We start from the raw sequence: 20,887 nt of genomic DNA, 5'->3' as shown, positions 1-20,887 counted from the left end.
AGGTGATCCTTAGTTCTGATGTGCCTTTAATGACAGCTTCATGATAGCACAAACCTTCATATTCAGTTTAAAAAAAAAATACCGAAGCCTGAATCATTTATGCTTTACACTTGGTGGGGTGGCTGATCTTCCTTTTTTATCACAGATTTGAAAATTTGCCCATATAGTTCAAGATATCCCCTGAAAAAGAAAATTTAGTTTTAGTGTGTTACAGCATAAAATGACAGAATAGGAATTGCAGTGTTGGGTAATCAAATTTAATAATTGGAAACAATGAGCACTCATGAAGGTTTACCCTAAACTGATCTAATTGTTTCTAAAATCTAATAAGCTATGTTTGCCCTACTTTTAACATCTATGAATTTTTTGTTGTGGCCCTCAACAAGAACTATGGTGTAAGACCCCTTGCCAAGGCAGATTACTACAGTCAGCCACTATCCAAAAACAAAACACAAGAACAAAAGTTTTGCGCTGGAGATAACATTTGCATAAGAGTGATGGGCATATAGCAACTCTATTAGATTATTACTTTTTGTGTCCCTACTAGGGAGCTCCACAGTCTTTGTCCAGGTGTCTATTGTCACCAAGAAAGAAAGGAATAAAAAATTAAGTGACAACTGTCTAAAAAAGTGATTTCCACCCCCCTGCTTTCTCTAGTGACTTTACACATCCCTGCAACAGGGGAAGATGGTGAAACCCCAAAATGTACCTTTTCCCTTCTGTAGTGATGGTTGACAAGACTAATGTAAATCTAAGCAAGTATGAGAGGAATAAAGAAAGCTTTTTGTAGCAACTTTTTTTTTTTACTCAAAACACGTAGAGTTTTAGCATTCTAAGCTAGACAGAACTCAACTGAGCTAACAATCAGCATGTGGATATGAGTGAAGAATAAGTCACATATTGGATGTAGAACAATTATATCTCAAAATCAGATATTCAAACCATTAGGTTGTCTTTTTCTTGACACATTTCACCGTATGGCTTTCTCAGGGGAGGGCAGATACCTAAAGCGGAATTAAACTTAAAACAAAAAAACTGACTTACCTTTAATCCTGCAGGTCCTTCTGACTAGCCAGTCCTGCGTTGTCCTGGGATTCCTCTTCGCCCTGGCCCGGAGGAAGTACTGGGCGCCGCCATCTTCAGCCTTCTCTTCTGGAATCAAAGCTTAAAGGAGTGGTGCTGCACAATATATATATAGATATAGATAGATATAGATATAGATATATATATATATATATATATATATATATATATATATATATATACACGCACATATACACCACTTACTTGAACAAACACAAAATAAAAAAAAAAACGATGAGGGTTTGCTTACAGATCCTAACATTTTCACAAAATATATACTGAAGAGGAGGAAAAATAAGGGGGGGGGGGTCAGTTTTGATGATACTTCTAGCAGGATTTTGATGTCTAGTAAGGTGCAGTAGCAGACTATGAACTAGTGGGGGAGTATTGAGGTGTTTTACTTCTTACTCCATAAGGTTGACCAGTTTTGACAAGTGATTCAGCATGGTTTTTATATTTTTAATCAATTTTCTTCCCTATTAACCTGGTATCTGACTGCATTTAGCAGGCGGGTCTTGCACAGGGCTTTTTTCTTTCTTGAGCTTGCCACTCACAGACTCTTCTCTCTGGCAACAAATATAAGTAACTATAACCGTTGTTGCTGTAGATTTATATCTTTAATGCCAATACCTAAATTACTACAATCCTCTACTAAGCATGGCATGACTATGGCTTGATTATCTCACTGAAAAAAAATACGAATAAGACCTGTTATATTGTTATAGAATTTCACCTATGATTCCTTGGCTGGATGGAACATACTTGTAGACTGCTAGTTCCTTTGCAAGACTTTTGCGCAACTCTTCAAGTTCTTTGTTCCGATGTTCTTGCAGTTGGACTGAAATTTTGATCTCCCTCCTTTTGTCTTCCAAATCTTGAAGCTGTTCCTAGATAAAGGTAAAGTACTTTAGCTATCTATAAAGTTTCTAACATGACACAATATACAGCAACAATATATATATTTTTTTTTTGCAAAACAGTCCTAACTGTCATTTCAATGCCAGACCAGCATCTTGGAAAGATGGTGTTCTCAGCTGTAAGTTTCTAAAAGCTCACAATATAACAGACAGTGGTGGATGATTGAAATGTTTGTGGCAACATGTTTACATTTTAAATGTCTTGTCAACATTCCTTTTCTTCTTTCTGCCATCCCTGTCAATTTTTTATTTTTATTCAGGTAATTTTTTCTTCCTAACCATTACCCTGTATAATTTCCATATATGTTGTACTTTCCCGTGGTGGTAAATGTTCTTATTTAGCGGTATCTCTAACTAACAACCCTCTATGACCAAGTTTAGTGAACTTTTCTCTCATGGCATAACCTTATACAAAAGTAATAGAAAATTTCAAGTAACCAAAAGTAGGTGGAGAAGATTTCTTCCAATTCAAAATTATAGTCTTTCTAGCAAAATAAAAGAGAAGGCTTAGAAACATTCTAATTGCCACATTTGGTGCCAAGGGCTCTAACCCCAAGCAAACTGACAGAAATGGTAGGAGTTAGACAAATGGAGACCCATTGGGGGAATAAGTCCATGACTTCATGTCAGAAAGGCACTAACTAAAGTAAAAGAAAAATGTCACAATCATCTCCATCCTTCTCTTGAAAATTATTGGCCTATACAAATGTAAAAAGGTGGCATGTTGAGAACAGAAGCATCTGCTGATCTTTTTGCTAAGCCTTAATGGTTGAGTGCACAGAGAAAATAGGAGGATAGAGTGCCCCAAGACCTACATAATATGCCTGGGGTCTTTGAGAATACCAGTTGCATAGCAAATACAGGTGTCCTTAGGTCTAGTGACAAACATAGTCAAAAGTTTCCCTTTCTTGTTCCCCTTTATAAAACTGTTCTCCATCTGTCTTGAAAAGTAAAAAGAAAGCAAATTACCATACTGCAAATTTAATTCCCTTCTAAATTATATTAAAGCCTGTAGACAATACAGTTTGTTCCAGAGCACCACAGGCCATGCAAAAAAGATCCCACTCAGTCAGAAAAGTGAGGGTCAAATCTTTTTGTCTGCTAACCACTTTAATATATTTGCTAAAATCTACTGCTCTGAAGATGTCCCAGGTGGTCTGCAGAGCTGAAAAAATCTGCAGGTACAGCCAGGGAAACAATAGCAACCGTATCTTTAAATCCTCTGTAAACATTATTACAAAAATACAATATGCAGCTATTGCATTTGAATCTATTAAAATACTAAGGAGCATTTTCAATTCAGACATAAAATATTTTATGAAATAAGGTTAAACCTGCTAGTCAAAATAGTCTAAACTAGTTGGGCACAAAGGGAACAGGAGAGGTAACAGAGAGCTCCACATGGCTGTAAACCAAGGAGGTAATCCACGCACAGTAATCCCACAGTCAATATTTTTAACAAACAACCAAGAATGTCATGACCACAAAGCAAACCTCCCAACTGAACCCAAACCCAAATATTAGTAAAATCCCTGACACTTTAAAGACTAAGACTTTAGGAAAGTTTTAAAAAAGGGAAAAGCAGCTTTATAGCCAAAACAAAATTCGGTATTAAACAGTGATTTTTAAAAAACACATTCCCAATGTGAGCAGGTGAAATTCCTCAACAACTTTTCTAGCAGGAAGGTAACGGAGGAAAAACTCAAGCATATCCAACACCTCCTTCATTCATGGGGCAAAATCCAGTAAAGTCTTGCGGGGTATAGAATCAAAACAATCATTGTTGTGTCACATAACAGAAAGCCACATGATATAAGACCTGATATCTACCCTAAAAGCTGCAGTTGAGGAGGCAGCCAAATTGGCAGGAGTTGCTAGTACCCATAGTACATAGTAATAATGTCAGCAGAAGGGAGAGCTAACATGCCAGGAATACTCCATATGGCAACCTGTGTAGCAATTGCAGACGAGTGGCTTATAAGAGCTTATCCAAAATGGCAGGGAAGCCAATGACAGGTGGAAGATTCAAACTAGTGATAGTGGTTCTCAATGCCTGCCTGCAATGAGTCTGCTGAATCTCCCAGTGTTCGGGTAAAGACAAGATGGAGAAGGGAACGAGTTAGGCAAGCAGGAAAGGATTAGTACTTTAGAATCGGTGGAACTCGAAAACTACGTAATTGAGCTACGCCTGCTGCTTACATGTTTCTTCCTACTGTACTGTTTCTAACTGGCTAACTTTGACTTATTAACAAACATCCCAGCTGCTGCTTTGTTCCTGATTTTCCTGACCACTGGTGGCATTTGGTTGTGCCTAAAAATAGCTGTGCAGTTACCCACTGGCTTGCTCTTCATCCTGGACCCCTGATATGTTCCATTTTCACTACTTCTACCTCTTCTGTGGAAGTCTGCTGCTGCCACGGAATTTAGCATCAACAGACTCTACCATCCATAGAGGTAAAATTTATTTTTTGCACTGTTATTTTTAGATAAATAACACTGGCAAAGTAACTTTTAACACAGTGACTTCACTTGAAAATTCTTTTATAGGACATTTTAGCCTTTGCTTTAATACACATGGTACTCATGCCACCTTGTGCCCTTAAACAACAATAATTTATTCCAGGGGTATTTGGTCAAAAAGTTGGAAGGTTGATGAAGTAGAAGATAGAATGTTTGCATGGAGTGGATGCTCCTAAAATGGACACTTTATGAGTATGCACACACCTGGCTTTAAAGCATAAAGGCTATTGCATAGACACAAACAATTACAGGACTTCATAATCTACAGCATGTAATTTTAGTCCAAGAAGTTAATATTGACCCTGGATGACTCTTGAATGCAGATTGAAACATGGCAAAAAGGAGATAAGACATCGTTCTGCAGAGTACTGTACTGTGAACTCTGAGCTGTAATATTGAACTGTGATTTCCATACATAACATAAAAATGCTTTATTGCAATTACAGCCCCTCTACTGCAATTAAAAACAGCTTTTTTTAACACATGAAAGCCACTGGTGTCAATAATACAGCTATGTGCACTCTGAATTAAAATAGGTTTATAGATTAAACCCTTGGCTCTCTAACACTTGAAATAGACTTGGGAAAGAACTTGTGTTGTAAGTATTGTTTCCCGACACCTCACTAAAAGTGCTATATGAGAAGCCAATACATGGACTCTTCCTGTGTTACTTAAGCTTATACCCCAGAGCAATACTTCAGAACTATGGCCATGACTGTGATACTGTCCTATAAAAAGAATATTCCTCAAGAAGTGGAGTGGGAAGTGACTTTTTAGTAGTAAGGGAGGATCATTCCCCAGTATTATTTATACAAAACTAACAGTGCATAGGAAAAATCTGCAAAAAAAAGTTGCCACTGATGATTTCTCATCATCAATGAACCATTAATGAGGTTAATTGTTTTAGGTGAAATAAAATAAAGTGGTTGCTTTTGCTATATAATAACTTTTCACACCTAAAAAAACCTAATTAATCACAACCTTAAAAAAGGTCTAGCTTTAAACATAATACTAAAATAATAAATTACATTTAACCACATCCTAAAGTTCAAGTGATTCTTTACCTTATACATTTTCCCTAACCACTAACCAGTGCTCAGTCCCTGAAACTCAGCTCCACCTCTTCAATCTATGTTATTCCTAATTATAACCACTAAATCTTCCCCGATTTCAAATGAACTATTAAAATTACAAAAATATTACAATTCTATCAACACTGAAATTTGTTGTAACATTTTAAAATCTGCACAAAATTTGGGAATACAACTGATCATTATAGACAACTTCTGAAATCCACAAAATAAACTGATGTTGGTATAAATAAGTAGTACTATCATGACACCAATTGCTGCTTCATTGCTGGATCACTTGTACAATTCTGAACTTTATGGGGAAATCTCCCATTTTCAGGGAGGCAGAGAAGTAGGACAAGATGTCAAGTGGTAGTCTGGCTGCATGAGGTAGGGAGATGGGTGTTATTTACATTCTATATCCCTACCTCAATATTTCACAGATGGGTCATTGCTGGAGTTGACACAAATCTCTATATAATACACATTTGTTATAAGAAACAATAACCATATCAATACGTGTATTAGAATGGCTACATGTATAGGATCTATATGAAAAGGTTAATATGCCCTGTTGTGAAATTGTCTTTTTTAAGGATATATAACACTCTGAACATTGTGTGTATTCATACCCTATAGAGCAGTACTTCCTCTCCCCGCTTCTTTTTCATGAGAAGAATTTGCTCCTGTAGGTTGCATTTTTGCACCTGCAGATGACATGCTTCCTGTTCCAATGGTCTGATTTGTTCTCTCATTTTCACCAATTCTTCCTGTGCATCTCTGACAGCTTGTGCTCCTCTTTCAACACGCTCCAACAGCTGTAGTAGTTTGGGTCCATACTCATCCTGCAGAGAACTGTGTTGTTCCTCAGTTAAACTTTGCAGATCCGCAGACAGTCTCCTTCTCTCTTGAAATTCACGTGGGACTCGTCTGGTGTGTGGAGCTCTAAGACGAAGTTCTTCTCCTTCTCTTTCTTGGGCAAAGGTGTCTCGTAGTTGGGTAAGCTCCTCTGTCAAGCGGGCCGCAAGAACCTCTAGCTCTTCTCTTTCTGCTTTTTTCTGAGTTAGCTCTTGTCGGCGATTTTCAAGTTGATATTGGCATGCCACACATTCCTTAGTCACACGAAAAAGCCTACGGCGTGTTCCCCTTATTTCTTCCTTTAGTGCGTCCCTCTCAAGCTCTACCCGGGCACGTTGTCCAAAGGCCTGCACCACTTCTTCATGTGCCCGCTGTACAGCCTCTAGAGAAGGCTCCCGTAGCAAGGTCAGTTCACTTATGAGTTCATCACGTTCCCTTTCTAGGTCCTCAACAGCGGCAATACAAAACTGAAATCTTGCTTCTAAGTCCTCTAGTGATAAAAACCCTCCGGTGTCTGAAAAAGAGGGACTGGACTCTGGAAGCCCCCTAAAAAAACAAACAAAAATGATTTTACCTTCTACTGATAAGACTCCATACACACAATTTAATTCAATGCCTGTGGAGCATTGACATGGTTGTTGCAGCCCATGCTGAAAAAGAAATTTGCCAATTGTGAGTTACCCAAAGTTCGATCAGGTGGTAAAAATAGCATTCAGCTTTAGAATTAAAATACATGCGCATTAGCTATCTTTTAGGAAAGATGTCTTTTGATCAACCATAGATACAATAAGTGTTAATTTCAAAAAGAATTTACAGAATAGTGTACTTTTGACCTATCTGACCATTCATGAGGCAACATATAAGCTAAATTCAATCTTGGATGGCAACAATTATGATTTGGTGTTCAGAGTAACCAAAATGATTTTTGAAAGTCTTTAAAAAGTTACAAATGCAGAAAACCTGGAGTTTCAGTAAATATGTTTTAGGTTCCTCCAAACAGGTACCGTATTTTTTGCCATATAAGACGCAGTTTTTCTTCCCCAAAACTGGGGGGGAAAAGTTAGTGCGTCCTATACGACAAATGTGTTAAAAAAAATAATTAAAATATTATACTCACCCGATACCCGATCCTGCGTGTGTCTCTGGCTGCAGCGTGTCTGTCTCTCTTCTCTCCTCTGCCAGCATCGTGTTTTCTCCTGTCTGTAAAGCAAAGCGAAAGAAGCCGGCACAGCGCCACCTGCTGTTCCCTGTCCTAACTGCCGTACAATAGAAAAAAAGCACAGAGTGATCAGAAGGGGAATTTGAATGACAGAGTGATCAGAAAGGGAATTTGAAAGGTACAGAGTGATCAGAAAGGGAATTTGAATGGCACATGAGTGATCAGAAGGGGAATACCGGTATGAATGGCACATGAGTGATCAGAAGGGGAATAATCTTTCAGAATCTTTTTTTCTAGATTTTCCTCCTTTAAAATTGGGTGCGTCTTATATTCTGGAGCGTCTTATATGGCGAAAAATACGGTAGGTCCTGAAAAATAAAACCCTAATCCAAATTAAGGTCAGAAGGCCTGAGACCCCTGGTTCTCAACCTTTGGCAGTTACTGTGCTGTGCTGTGTTTTAGTGTTTACTGATGCATGATTACTCAGTGAGTCATTTATATGTTTCAGTATTGCCCCCTTGTTTTTTTGTTTATGGCTATTTTTTCTTGATCTTTTATATTTTAGGGGTGTGTTGGAAGCACAAATGCAAACACTGTAACAACTCCAGCAAGCGCATGTAATTTTTCTCCATCTCTTATATCATCTCATATATCACCAGTCTCCAATCACACCTATAGCATGTTTGCAATTTCTGACCATCACCAGTAGCATGCCCATAATTGTGACTCCTGCTACATTTCCGGAGTCCCTGACTGATAACTACATTTGGTCCTTTGGTGATGTCAAGGGTCAAACTTTATCTCTGTTGTTTCTAATTTGATTAAGATTAGAACACATTTTAATTTGGATTTAGTTTGTTTACTATATTATTTATTACAATAATATAGTACTCTACTTTATTTTTTATTACACCGCTCTGACTGGTGTGCCCCCTAACGGGGTGTGAGACACACGGCTCCCTGCACATGCACAGTCCAGAGCCCGTAAGTTTAGTGGTCTGTAGGTCTGAAAAGGTTGGCGAACATTGTTCTAGATGATTATGGGTGTCCCTTGAACATCAGTGGAAGAATGACCTCTCACCTGATGGTGCTTGCAAATTTTCAGGCTCAACTTCCCCCCAGTAGTAGGCCTTTCTTTTCATTGATTCACATTGTAAGTAACATTCTGCCATTCTTGCCCTTCTCATTGACTATAAATGTAAGGTAGACCTTTTTAACTGACCACCATGTAAACGGTTCCTTTTGCAATTGACACAAATGTAAATGGGCACTTCTCCACTGAATTCACAAGAGGACTTGTCTCTGTTGCCCACCACTGTAAGGTGACTCTTCTCCAGGGACCACCAATACATGGGGGCACATTTCCAATAACCCCCAAAGTAAATCTGACCCATCTCCTCTGACAACCAACATAAAGGCATTTCTGACAACATTTTTTACTTTTCATGATTATGTGCATGTGCAAACCGAATTAAATCACATATACTCTTTAACACATTATTGGCATTTTAAAAGCAAATTCGTAGCTTTCATTTCAATAATAACTGGTGATACGCCATGATTTTATTTAGAATTTTCCTGTTGTAAGATGACAATGCTTTGTCCCTATTTCCCAGTTGTTCTGCTGTATTGTCACCTTTTTACATGCTTTACCGATGGAGCCTTCAAGCCGGTGAACCAATGCACAATTAATAGTAATAGTGCACTGTTGTCACCATCAGGAAGCCCACCCTGAAAAAGAACAGGTGGCTGATGTGCACCCATGTGCTACAGGATGAAGATCACTAGCCTCAATAGATGCAACAAAAGAATAAAAAATGGAAAATTGTTTATCATATACCGTGCTCTAGCTTATAAAATTATATTCAGTTTAGGCTTGCATTTATAAAAAGTAACAAAAATCCTTGGAAGGCAACATTTGTTTTCTGTTGGATACCACCAGCCTACATAACTGGTATATTATGTGCATACATACAAGCCGCCACTCCTGCTTCAAGTATTCATCTGCTTTGCTTGTCTAATATCCTAGCCATCTGTACAAGCTTTAAATATCATACAAGTGTGCCTTAGATATCTTAGCATCTGCTGTATTTATTTTCTGTCATTATGATGAAATTTATTTTAAAAAAACAAAAAAAAACTTTAATTGTAAATACAAATGATTATTTAGCAATTTCATGGGTACACTGTTTCTTCCTACAGACAATGCTCTTAGCTGAACCTTATTTGCTTATGTTATCTCTGGATGGCACACATCACTGATCCCTATGTTTCCTTGGTTTTAAGGTTATTAACAATAAAAAATGACTGGTAAGTAAAATAAATGACCTGTGGATCTTCATGCATTGTCGCTAGAAGGCAGCAACCTGTGTGATCATCAGTGAGAAAATCCAGGGTGTGAAAGTAAAAACTTAAACAAGCACAGCGTAATGACACTAAAAGCCTCAAGCTGCTATATATACTTATATACTACTTATATTATTACATTTCTGCTTTCCCTTCCAATTTTAATATATAGCTGTTTCTATGTGATGCAATTATATACAGAAAAAAACCTCAGTCTAAAGATTTTGTTTCATGTCTGTCCATTTTCCTTTGTGCTTTTGCCTTTACTTCTCTACCCTTGTGCTGGTATTTCATATAAACCAATTATACTTTTCCCATGCTGCCGCCACATGCGGTACTTAACTTGTTTTTTTTACATGCAATTGCATCTCTTTTTCCAGTACTGCTGCACTATAAAGAATCTTACCTCCCTCCTTGGGAGTTTTCTCCTTCCTCCTCTGCACTGGACATATCATCTGCACAAACTGACTCTTCTGTTATTAATAACAGTATGAAGAGGCTGTGGGCGAATCTCCCCCCTTGCAGACTGGACAAATCCCCCAGTCGGTCACATTATGATTCACAGGCAGAATACAAACTTGGGCCTCTTGTGCCTAGCTGGGCACGCCTGAGATGACACTGCAGCTCTGTCCCTGGGCAGAGCTATAGATTGCCAGGGGTTAACTTGTACACTGCCAACAAATCTAGGATTGGCTAATCTAATGGGTCTGTCAGCAGTGCCAAGTATGCTCAAGAAGGCCCGGAGAAGTGCTTGTAGTTGCATTTGCCAGCTGCAATCCATTTAAACATTAATAGAGTATATATTTATTCTATTATAGTTTATAATATAGAATAGTATATAATATAAAAAATGCACAGCAAAACTGGTAAATTGTTCTAGTTTGTGCACCGAGTACTGATTTGCACGACAGTGACAACACTAGGTAACATGTACCTAATATGCATCAAACTCTCATCTTCAAACTTCAGTCAGGAATCCAGCAAACCAAGGTCAGTACCACCAATTTACCATCAAACACAAACAGAATCATTTGTCACCTGTCCAAGTCACTTGTCGGTTGTTATTTGCTAAAGTCAATTGTCAATATTCAGAGTCAGGTGTCAGAGTCTCGAAAACCAAATTCAGTTATTTCACCTTCCCTTTTCTTTTGTCTTACCTTTCCCCTTTTTTCCATTTGAATGGCTCCTTCACCTGTCTCATTATTGGTAATCAAACCAACAAAGTTGAATAAGTCATAAGGGAAAGCATTACCATTTCAAATAAATGTAAAATAATGTTTTTCCTGCAAGTAGTAAAGTTTTCAATGAATGATAATATAATGATGAAATATATCCATCTCCCATCCTATTGTGTGTAAATTCCCCCACCTACTAGGCTGTAAGCTCTTCGGGGGAGGGTCCTCTCCTCCTGTATCACTGTCTGTATTAGTCTGTCATTTGCAACTCCTATTTAATGTACAGCGCTGCGTAATATGTTGGCGCTATATAAATCCTGTTTATTAATACTAATAATAATAATATTATCCAAAATTTTTCCATATCATGTGCTTCATCAATCATTTTCATAAAGCCTATTTATCAATATTGTCCTGCAATCTTGACTAATATTAAGGATGGAGCACATGAATGAAATTTTGACAAAAAATTTTTGTACATTTAATTGCAATGTTGACTATGAATTCTGATTCTGGACACTCAATATTGACTCTGACACCAAACAAGTGACTGTAGTTCCATGAATTATTGATGGAACCCATACAGGTCTCCTGGTTTCCTAATAGAACTTTAAACAAAGATTATAAGCTTTTGTATTTGTCAAAGAACTCAGACATCAAGATGCCTGCTTATAAGCATGTTCCACAGAAGTCTTTTTCCGTGCATCTTTCTTTTCTTCCAAAACTGCAAGACAAAGCTTTGCCAGTCCTCCACCTATCAAGATTTTTCTTGTAGGGCAAAGAGGCACTAAAACTTAAAATGAGGTAGGCATTTAGTGGGACTTATCCATGATGTCAAACTAGACAGGTCCAAAGTATTAAGGTCAAACCAATTTCAAAGAGGCACTCAGCCAAACAAAAGTACTATTAATAGTAGTAGCAGCTATATTGTGGTTACAATTTCTCTTACCCTACTTCCCTCCCTACTATGACCTAACCCACCAAGAACTGAAGAACCAAGTCAGGGGTTTGTTTTCATTAGATGGCAGCAAATTCTTCTTTGCTATCTACACCCGCACAATACACTCCAATTAACTATTTAAGATGTTTTCAAACAAGGTAGCGGAACATAGACAGAAGTCAATGGACTGTACTGCATAGGTGCAGAAAAGAACTTGCGGTGAGGGAATGTCAACATATGGTGGAACCAATATTTCAGAACTCAGTAGGCACAGAAAATAGGCACACAACACACATAGAAATGCATTATTCACTTACTAAGCTAAGTACATACAGATCAGGTAGGCTCAGCTTTGCAAGGTCTTAAATAAACTCAGGTTCAGTATATGATTGTTATCCAGTGGTGTTTATCCCAGTGGGGCCAATTTAATGATGATGATGTCACACTGCCAATCCAAAGCCTGGCACAAATATGCCAACATCAGAATCACTAAGCATTTGTTTGCCACTTCCTATGGAAACATATTCGTGCCCCCTACCCATCTGTCCTCAACATTTTTTTATCCATGCTCACTAGTGTTGGTCGAATATCTCACTATTCGATTGGACAGCTATTCAATCGAATAGTGATAAATTCTCCGGGTGATCAAATGCCAAATTTGAACACCACTGAAGTCAATGGTGCGAGAATTCAGGTTTTTTTAAGGGTCTTTTAAGGGCTGCAAGATCAATCAGATTACTCTTGCGGCCCTTTACTAGTTGTATGTGTTGTTGGATAGAGTTTCTCTGCAGCAGCAATTGCTGTTGCCGTGCTGTGCTACTACTATGTATTCTTGGATAGGGTTTCTCTATCTAAGAATACAGGGCACTACAGGTGATGAATGGGGACAAGTCACACACATGATACATTTTATGCATTTATGCAAATTTAACTATGCAAACAAAATGCAATTGATGCTTTACCTTAAACAAGTAATTTAAAAATGCTTAAATAGATGTATTTTTTGTGCATTCTCCAGTTCTCATACACTGCTGTAACTATAATTAAAACAAGCTCTGCATAGGGAACACTTGGTGTGGCAGCCCAGACAGACATCTGCTGGAAATCATCGGACATGAAAACCACTACCATGGTACTACCTCAAGTCAACTTTTACAACTTTCAATATAAGTAACAACAAAAAACTATATTCATATTTACTAAAACATGCAAATGCTCAAAAACAATTATCATTAACAGAGGCCCAAACCCCACATTGACTACGAAGAAAAAAAGTAACATATAGATATGAATATTAGTTGTTTTACCATGAATAACACAACCTGTAAAATGTTTCTGAATACTTCAACCTTAAATAATCATTAAAAAACTGTTTGACAGTCAACTGTATTTTAACATGTATATCCATTTCAGTGTGGTTTTGGAGTTTGCGCATGCGTCTGCTAAGTTATCTGTCTGTAAAGGTCATATTCCATAATCCTCGCAGGGATATGATTACACCACACAGCCATCTGACATAAAACAGGCATGCATAGAGATAAACAGATACACAAAGACCAACTACTACCAACCAGCCATACACACAGCTGACTGATACTCATTTTCTTCCTATATTCCATTTAAATGTCAAATGAATTACAGGTGCCCATCTTGATAAAAAGATAGTTGTTTATTTATAAAAGTCTCCAGGAATCATGGCCTACAGTGCTTACAGGAGAACAAGAAACCAAACCGGTATCAGAGAAACAGCACAGGAGGCAAACAGTAAAAAAAAAAAAAACCCAAAAAATCTCCACAAAAACCTTGTACACTTTTGCACTAAAAACCTACTGAAGGCAACCCTTCCAAATCCCCATACCCACCATGCTCACCCATCGGGCCATCTCATTTCACTTACATCCTATTACCCCATTCTCCAAATTGACCTTAAGCCATGGTCTTCCATTGTGAACAAAGAGAATATTTAAATCCAAATTACAACCTTCTTTGAAATCTACGCTGGCTGGTGTTACTTTATCATTGAATGTATCTCATTGGAACTTTAAATATTGTCATCTAAAATTTAAAGCTGATCTCCAGTTAAATACTGCACATTTTGTTTTTTTTCTTTTTCTTTGTGCAGAAAGATACTTGCCTGAAAACTGACCGTGCCCAATAGAATTACAAATTATATTTGCATTGGCAAAGGTTTTTTTTCAGACACTGATACCAGTACAGAATTTCTGCATACAGGACCCAGTTTGATTTTTGCTCCGGCTCCCATTTTATCCAAGCTCGGCCCTGCATACGGCATAAACCCTTTGTAAGGTAAGTTTGCAGCTTGAATATATGGCCAATAAATTAAATGACTCACGTCAGAAACCTATTAAACCTATCAAGTTAGAATGTATTAAACCCACCTCAAAATACCTGCAGCAGCTTCTTGAAGTCAAGCCAAAAAGAACTTCCAAGTACTACTTAAACTGGTAATAGAGTAAGCAATCTAGTTATACTCTTCTTCCGATTTACCAAAACCATATAAACCTTGTACGACATACAAGTTGACGTTGATGGATTGTTTAATCATATTATATAGTGTATGATATACAAAGCTGTCATAAATAATAAGAAGCCATAATAGCTGTAGATTGGTGATCTGATCTATTAGGCCAGCAATATTGTTGCTTCATGTACTGTGCAGAACGTAGTTGCTACCTTTGCTGTAAATGATTGTGTTTTTCATTGTTAACACATTAAATTCTTTCTACATTTAATATACAAACCTCCTCCAAGCAGTGCCTGAGACATTTGACTCAGTGCCTCAGGAATGCAATTAATTTTTGAAGGACTGAGCAACGTTTAATTGTGAGATGAGCTGGCAGATTCATGCTCTCACCTCCTTTTAGGGCATAAAAGTGGATAAAATAGGATCACATTTTTATGCCATCTAAATGATTCATTCACTGCCAAATATAACCATATTTCCATTGGCTCAGAATTTTATTTGTTGAAGCAAGTCTACAAAGGTTTACAGAGTTTGTAAAATAACCATTCTGCCTAAAAGATTTTTACTGCTTTTTAGATAAAGAACACTCATCCAGCCAGCTTGACTCCTCTGAACTAATGTATTAACCCCTGCCACGCCACCCACATTCATAGCCCCTACTACTATCATACTAAATCATGTTTACCTAAAATTGCACCTATCTTTGAATTTAAAGCATTCCTGTGTCTTTAAATACATTTGCACTACTGGCAGAGAGGTTTTATCTTTCTCTCCCTGCCACAAAACCAGTTAACACTCAACAACTGTGGGCCTTTCTTGATTTGTAGATGGTGGGAAGGGCAAGGTGGAGCTGCAAGTCGGGGAAGATTTCTATTCAGTCTGTATCTGGGATTAGGGGCTCTCTAGTAACACAGGATTTTGCAGTAAAATAAATGTGGAGTAGCTGCATGCTTCATAATGATTTTTGGCAAAAAGCCAGTCACACATTCTTCTGTATTTCCATGTTAGCAAGATTTTCTTCAACAGAGCTAGTAAACTACAGAGTGTTGCATTAACTTACACTGCTCCCGGATGCATTTTTTTGGAATGCGGATGTGCATTATGTCATTTAGTGTGTCCTTCAGAAATGTGCAGGTACCTCTTATGTACACACTACAAATAAGCACATGCATATCCAAGTATATCTGGTGGCTATGAGCCCTTTACTAATTGTAAAAATCCTAATAGTGATTACTTTAAAGATTGTCTATACCTAAAATTGCTATTTTGCTCTAAATAAGTGCCAATGCCTAAGTTATTATTGTCTGCCATTTTGTCAGTGTTTAATGTATGAAAGTGGTTTGTTTGGCTTATTTTTGTGTTATATCAATAATTCATCCACAAAGGAAGTGAAGGAGAATGGGCATGGATAAAAGTAAAGAAATTACCATGGATAAAAGGGTAGAAAAAAATGAGGACAGCAAACATAGATGTAAATGGGAAACAAAGCAGATTTCAGTGTACAGCCTGCAATGGATAGCAAAGGGTTAGATGAACCCATTGTGAAAGAGTAGGACAATGGGGGAGAGAGTTCACTTCCTGCAAAAAAGAGTTTAGGTGGTAAGAACCTACTTTGGAGGAATGGAACATTGTTGACACCGTAGGGCAGCTAAAAACCTAGAACAGAGAGCCAGGGGGAGAAAGACCCACAGTGAGGGAGTAGGACATCGTATAACCTAGAACAAAAAGCCAAGAGAAGGAGCAAAACTGAAGGAGAAGGACATCCTACAACTTAGAACAGGGAGACAGTAGGAGAAGGGCACACGATGGATTAGTAGGACATCCTACAACCTAGAACAGAGAGACAGTAGGAGAAGGGCCCACAATGAAGGAGTAGGTCTCTGCACAACCTAGAACAGAGAGCCAAGGGAGAAGGACACAAAGTGGAGGAGAAGGACATCCTACAACTAAGAACAGAGAGCCAACAGGAGAAGGACCCATAGTGGAGGAGTAGGACATCCTACAACTTAGAACAGAGACCCAAGAGGAGAAGGACCCACAGTGGAGGAGTAGGACTGTCCACAACCTAGAACAGACAGCCAAGAGGAGAAGGACACACAGTGGAGAAGTAGGACATCCTAAAACTAAGAACAGAGAGCCAACAGGAGAAGGACCCATAGTGGAGGTGTAGGACATCCCACAACTTAGAATAGAGACCCAAGAGGAGAAGGACCCACAGTGGAGGAGTAGGACTGTGCACAACCTAGAACAGACAGCCAAGAGGAGAAGGACACACAGTGGAGAAGTAGGACATCCTACAACTAAGAACAGAGAGCCAAGAGGAGAAGGACCCATAGTGAAGGAGTAGGACATCCCACAACTTAGAACAGAGACCCAAGAGTAGAAGGACCTACAGTGGAGGAGTAGGACTGTACACAACCTAGAACAGAGAGCCAAGAGGAGAAGGACACACAGTGGAGAAGTAGGACATCCTACAACTAAGAACAGAGAGCCAAGAAAGGGGAAGGACCCATAGTGGAGGAGTAGGACATCCCACACCTTAGAATAGAGACCCAAGAGGAGAAGGACCCACAGTGGAGGAGTAGGGCTGTGCACAACCTAGAACAGAGAGCCAAGAGGAGAAGGACACACAGTGGAGAAGTAGGACACCCTACAACTAAGAACAGAGAGCCAAGAGGAGAAGGACCCACAGTGGAGGAGAAGGACCCATAGTAGAGGAGTAGGACATCCTACAACTTAGAATAGAGGAGAAGGACCTACAGTGGAGGAGTAGGACTGTGCACTACCTAGAACAGGGAGCCAAGAGGAGAAGGACCTTCAGTGGAGGAGTAGGACTGTGCACAACCTAGAACAGAGAGCTAGGGAAGCAATGATCCACAGTGGATGAGCAGAACCATGCAGAAAACAGATGAAAAATAAAACCACAAATGGTAAACTGCCAGATATGAACCTGGCAAGTAAATCATGGTATTAGATTGGGTGAAATGCCATAGAAGTAGATTTTACCAATTTGAGTCAGCTATAGTCACATTATCTTGATTCAAAAGGTGGGATAGAAATCACATTGTTACAGGGTCTTTGCTACTTAATATGCTGTTGCAATTCTTTACTTACTATTCATTTGAAGGATACATTTTAAAATTATAATAGATAAAACAAATCCTCCTACACTACATTTACTTCTTTCTTTCTCTTACACTTCTCATCCAAACTAAAGAATAAAAATATCAGGCTGAACACACATAACAGTATCCATTACTGCCAATGAAAAGCTGTCACATCTGGTCTCTAAGTGAGTGAGTGGGAGGTAATTCTAACAAGTGTTTAGTTTGGGTGCCTACAAGACATGAAACCAAGTAAAATGCATTTGGTTGTCTACATATTTTGCTTACTAAATACTTGCAAATCTTATTTTGCAAAAGGATTCAAATATATTAAAAACTGACCTAAAGTAATAAACAAGAATGCAACAGTAAAAAAAAACCTTCATTGTACAAAGATTATATGTGCATTATAGAAAAATCAGATCTCTAGCACTTCAATCTGAAAAGTAGCCTAACCAGCTTTCTCTGTCTATTCTGTCCTCCCAAACTAATTACTTAAACCATGTAAGTTTTTTGCACAAAGTGTTGCACCTTTGCTAGGCAGTGGGGTCAAGTTTAACACTGAGAATTGTTTGCTTTTAATTTTAGGTTTAGGCAATAAAAAGAACATCGCTTTAGCATGTTAAGGTTCACTCACAATTTCCAGTTATTGTTTTTAAATTACAACTAATGTTTTTAAAGTACAATTAATGGCTTTTAGGGCACTGTTATCTTGGTTGTACCATACTAAAGTTTTCCTTCTTTCTTCTGTTTTGTTTGAAGCCTAATTCCAAACATGCAGCTAAATAGACATTTGAAACTAAGTTTTACATGTTTAAAGATTTCCAATTTGATGTAGCCTGTTCTGTGATCCAAGCATCCAGCTAGACATTGACCTCCATTGTAGTATCAGTACAGTTGGATTTACCCCAGCCTGCTGACTGAATAATGAAGAAGCAGAAGCACAATGATAAGTCATCATTTTGTCAGCATGTTTACTGTCAACATGTTCACCATTAGAGCTATGTTTCCCAGTCTCAGAATTGCTCAACATGCTACCGTATTACAAGGGCTGACAAAGACATAGCTGCTGTTGCATTTCAAATATTTCAGTGGATGTCCAGCTTGACAAAGTGGAAGGCTTTGACCTTCCCAAATGGGAACAAAGCAATAAAAGGCTTTTAGAGCTATCTGACCTTTCACACTCTGTAGCAATTACTCAAGTGTTAGCTTTGAATCAAATTTAAATACTGAAATTAATTAAGACAAATTAAGCTAATTTGCCAAATATAGTCCATTGACCCAGTAAATAGTAAAGTGTATCTAACCCCAAGCACTTAAACCTTATGTGTTGTACATTTCCCTCCACTGTCAAAAATATATTAATATTTTAATATTATTAACATCATTTTTTTAAACAATGTCAACATAATCTGCAGTGCTGAGCTACAATTCAAAAATGGTCCAGGTAATTTATGCACAGGAGCTCACTGTTAGCTATGTCAGCCACTGATCCATTTGGATAACAAGCAACTGTGCCTTTAAATCACCATGCAATAATTTGTCAATAAGGAATAACATAAGTATTTTCTTTTATTCTCTTATCTATATCAGAGAATTTAATTATTAATTTAGTCATTTAAAAATATATACATTTATTTTTATTAATAATAAAAAATAGTATTTACATAGCTCCAACATATTATGCAGAGCAGTACATTCAATTTTACATAAAGTATTTTCATATTTTTCATAAAGTAATGAGAAAAGACCAGTTGTGAATTTTGTTTGTAAGGCAATATGCAGTGAAAGTAACCAATCAGAATTAACAATTTTTCCTTTTAGAGCAAATAAAGCAAGAAAGAAGATTGTATTTAGGATTGGATTCTACATTTTACTACACTTTCTTCACTGCTCTTGGGTAAATTAAATTTCCAATAGCCAGGTTGTGTATTCTCAGCAACAACCACAGGAGGGCACCCTAGACCTCTGCAGAACCATGTGTTTGCCTTGGCACAGTTGACCAGCCACTCCCATATCCCAGGAATCTGTCTCTGCCTGGTACCTGTGACTGGGTGAGAAAGGTGACATCCACCCAGAACTGGTTATACTGGGTTAAACTGCATCTTTAATGAAGGAGAATAAGGGGTTAGGAAAGCAAAGCAGAAACTACAAAGCTGCACATCAATGACATTCCAGAAACACACATTCATGTTTCATAATAGAAAAGGAAATAAAATATGACTTCAATCAAAAAGCTTCAACATTGTAACAGATTGAATCCCTATTGTGATCATGAGATAAATGTAATTTAGTATTGAGAATATTATTTTGTCTTTTGATTGAAGGTGAGCCCTGGATGGGCTACTGTGAAGCAAATTCAGGCCATCCAAAAACAGGTAGATCACATATCGAATACAATGGATATTGAAATGTAAATATATTAGAATATTGCTTATCAACTTAAAAGACAAGCTGACATCAAAGCTAAATAAATAATGTGTATTATTCATAGAACACTGGTATGTACCTTTAATGGAGACCAGTCACTTCTACACTCTCTCTTATTGCAAGTTTCCTGGTCTTGTACTCGCCCCTATTACTTTTCTGTAAGCAGCTTGCTGAGTCGCACCCACAGCTGTACAGTGATAATGTGAGCTTTATTATTACAAGGCAATATCTTCACAAAGGCATTTTATGTCCACAAAGTGTATTTATATTCTTGATGGCTGTATATTCAAAAAGAAAAGTTTATTGTACCTACAGTAAATAAAATAATTCCCTCAGCTTGTGTGAAAAGGTAAAAACCCTCCATGAACTGCAGAATTTTAATGTTGGAAAATGTTTGGAAACAATTACGAGAACTTCTGTCATTCATGTGTGATGATAATCAAATGCTTGTTAACCTTATGAAATCCAGCTGTTGCAAGCAATGTTTGGGCTCTGGCCCATCACTTGGGACATGTATTGCCTCTGTTATTTATTATGGAATTGTTCTTACGATGATTTTTGCTGACATTTGTAGTTCTACAACAGGCTGATATACAGTAGCCTATTGCTGCTGTACATGTCATATTGTTACTCCAAGTACCAGAAACAGTTTGTTGTTAAGTGACACCTATATCACATAAGTAAAGCCTCATAACTAAATAATCCATGAAGTTTTAGCTTTTTCTTTGTAGACTGACACTCCAAAGTTCAGCTTTTTAATCTATTGTCTATGTGGGCATTTTCAGATGGCGTTATTCATC

At 37.8% G+C, this 20,887-nt stretch overlaps 1 protein-coding gene across 6 annotated transcripts; it reads right to left on the bottom strand.

Annotated features, from left to right (window-relative positions):
* Window positions 1–8: 8 nt before the first annotated feature.
* SYNC (syncoilin, intermediate filament protein) lies at window positions 9–10,576 on the bottom strand. 6 transcript variants are annotated; one of them, XR_011921712.1, is made up of 5 exons: window positions 10,360–10,575; window positions 6,223–6,994; window positions 1,817–1,970; window positions 1,045–1,179; window positions 9–180 (listed from the first exon to the last, which is right to left on the bottom strand). XR_011921712.1 is itself a non-coding variant. In XM_072418102.1 (4 exons), exons 1-4 carry the CDS (start codon window positions 10,401–10,403, stop codon window positions 105–107), a joined length of 1,011 nt encoding a protein of 336 aa, XP_072274203.1. In that variant the 5' UTR covers window positions 10,404–10,576; the 3' UTR covers window positions 9–104. The 6 variants fall into 6 exon arrangements, 5 of the variants coding, with proteins under 5 accessions (XP_072274203.1, XP_072274184.1, XP_072274194.1 ...); XM_072418102.1 differs by lacking the exon at window positions 1,045–1,179 and having other exon boundaries at window positions 1,846–1,964; window positions 10,360–10,576; XM_072418083.1 differs by lacking the exon at window positions 1,045–1,179 and having other exon boundaries at window positions 1,846–1,970; window positions 10,360–10,574.
* Between the last annotated feature and the right edge of the window lie 10,311 nt (window positions 10,577–20,887).

Source organism: Pyxicephalus adspersus, chromosome 1 (genome assembly GCF_032062135.1).
Source record: "Pyxicephalus adspersus chromosome 1, UCB_Pads_2.0, whole genome shotgun sequence".
NCBI classification, from domain to species: Eukaryota; Metazoa; Chordata; class Amphibia; order Anura; family Pyxicephalidae; genus Pyxicephalus; species Pyxicephalus adspersus.
Note: the sequence above shows the minus strand (reverse complement) of the source record. Positions and strands in the feature narration are given on the sequence as shown.

What these genes read in the sequence shown, in the direction of transcription:
- SYNC (XM_072418069.1), bottom strand. Translation starts at nt 10,403, where the DNA reads ATGTCCAGTGCAGAGGAGGAAGGAGAAAACTCCCAAGGAGGGAG. An exon ending in AGGAAGTACTGCTCTATAGG is followed by an intron (nt 1,971 to 6,222) that starts GTATGAATACAC and finishes ACCTTTATCTAG; the next exon opens with GAACAGCTTCAAGATTTGGA. An exon ending in ATCCAGCCAAGGAATCATAG is followed by an intron (nt 1,650 to 1,816) that starts GTGAAATTCTAT and finishes ATTTGTTGCCAG; the next exon opens with AGAGAAGAGTCTGTGAGTGG.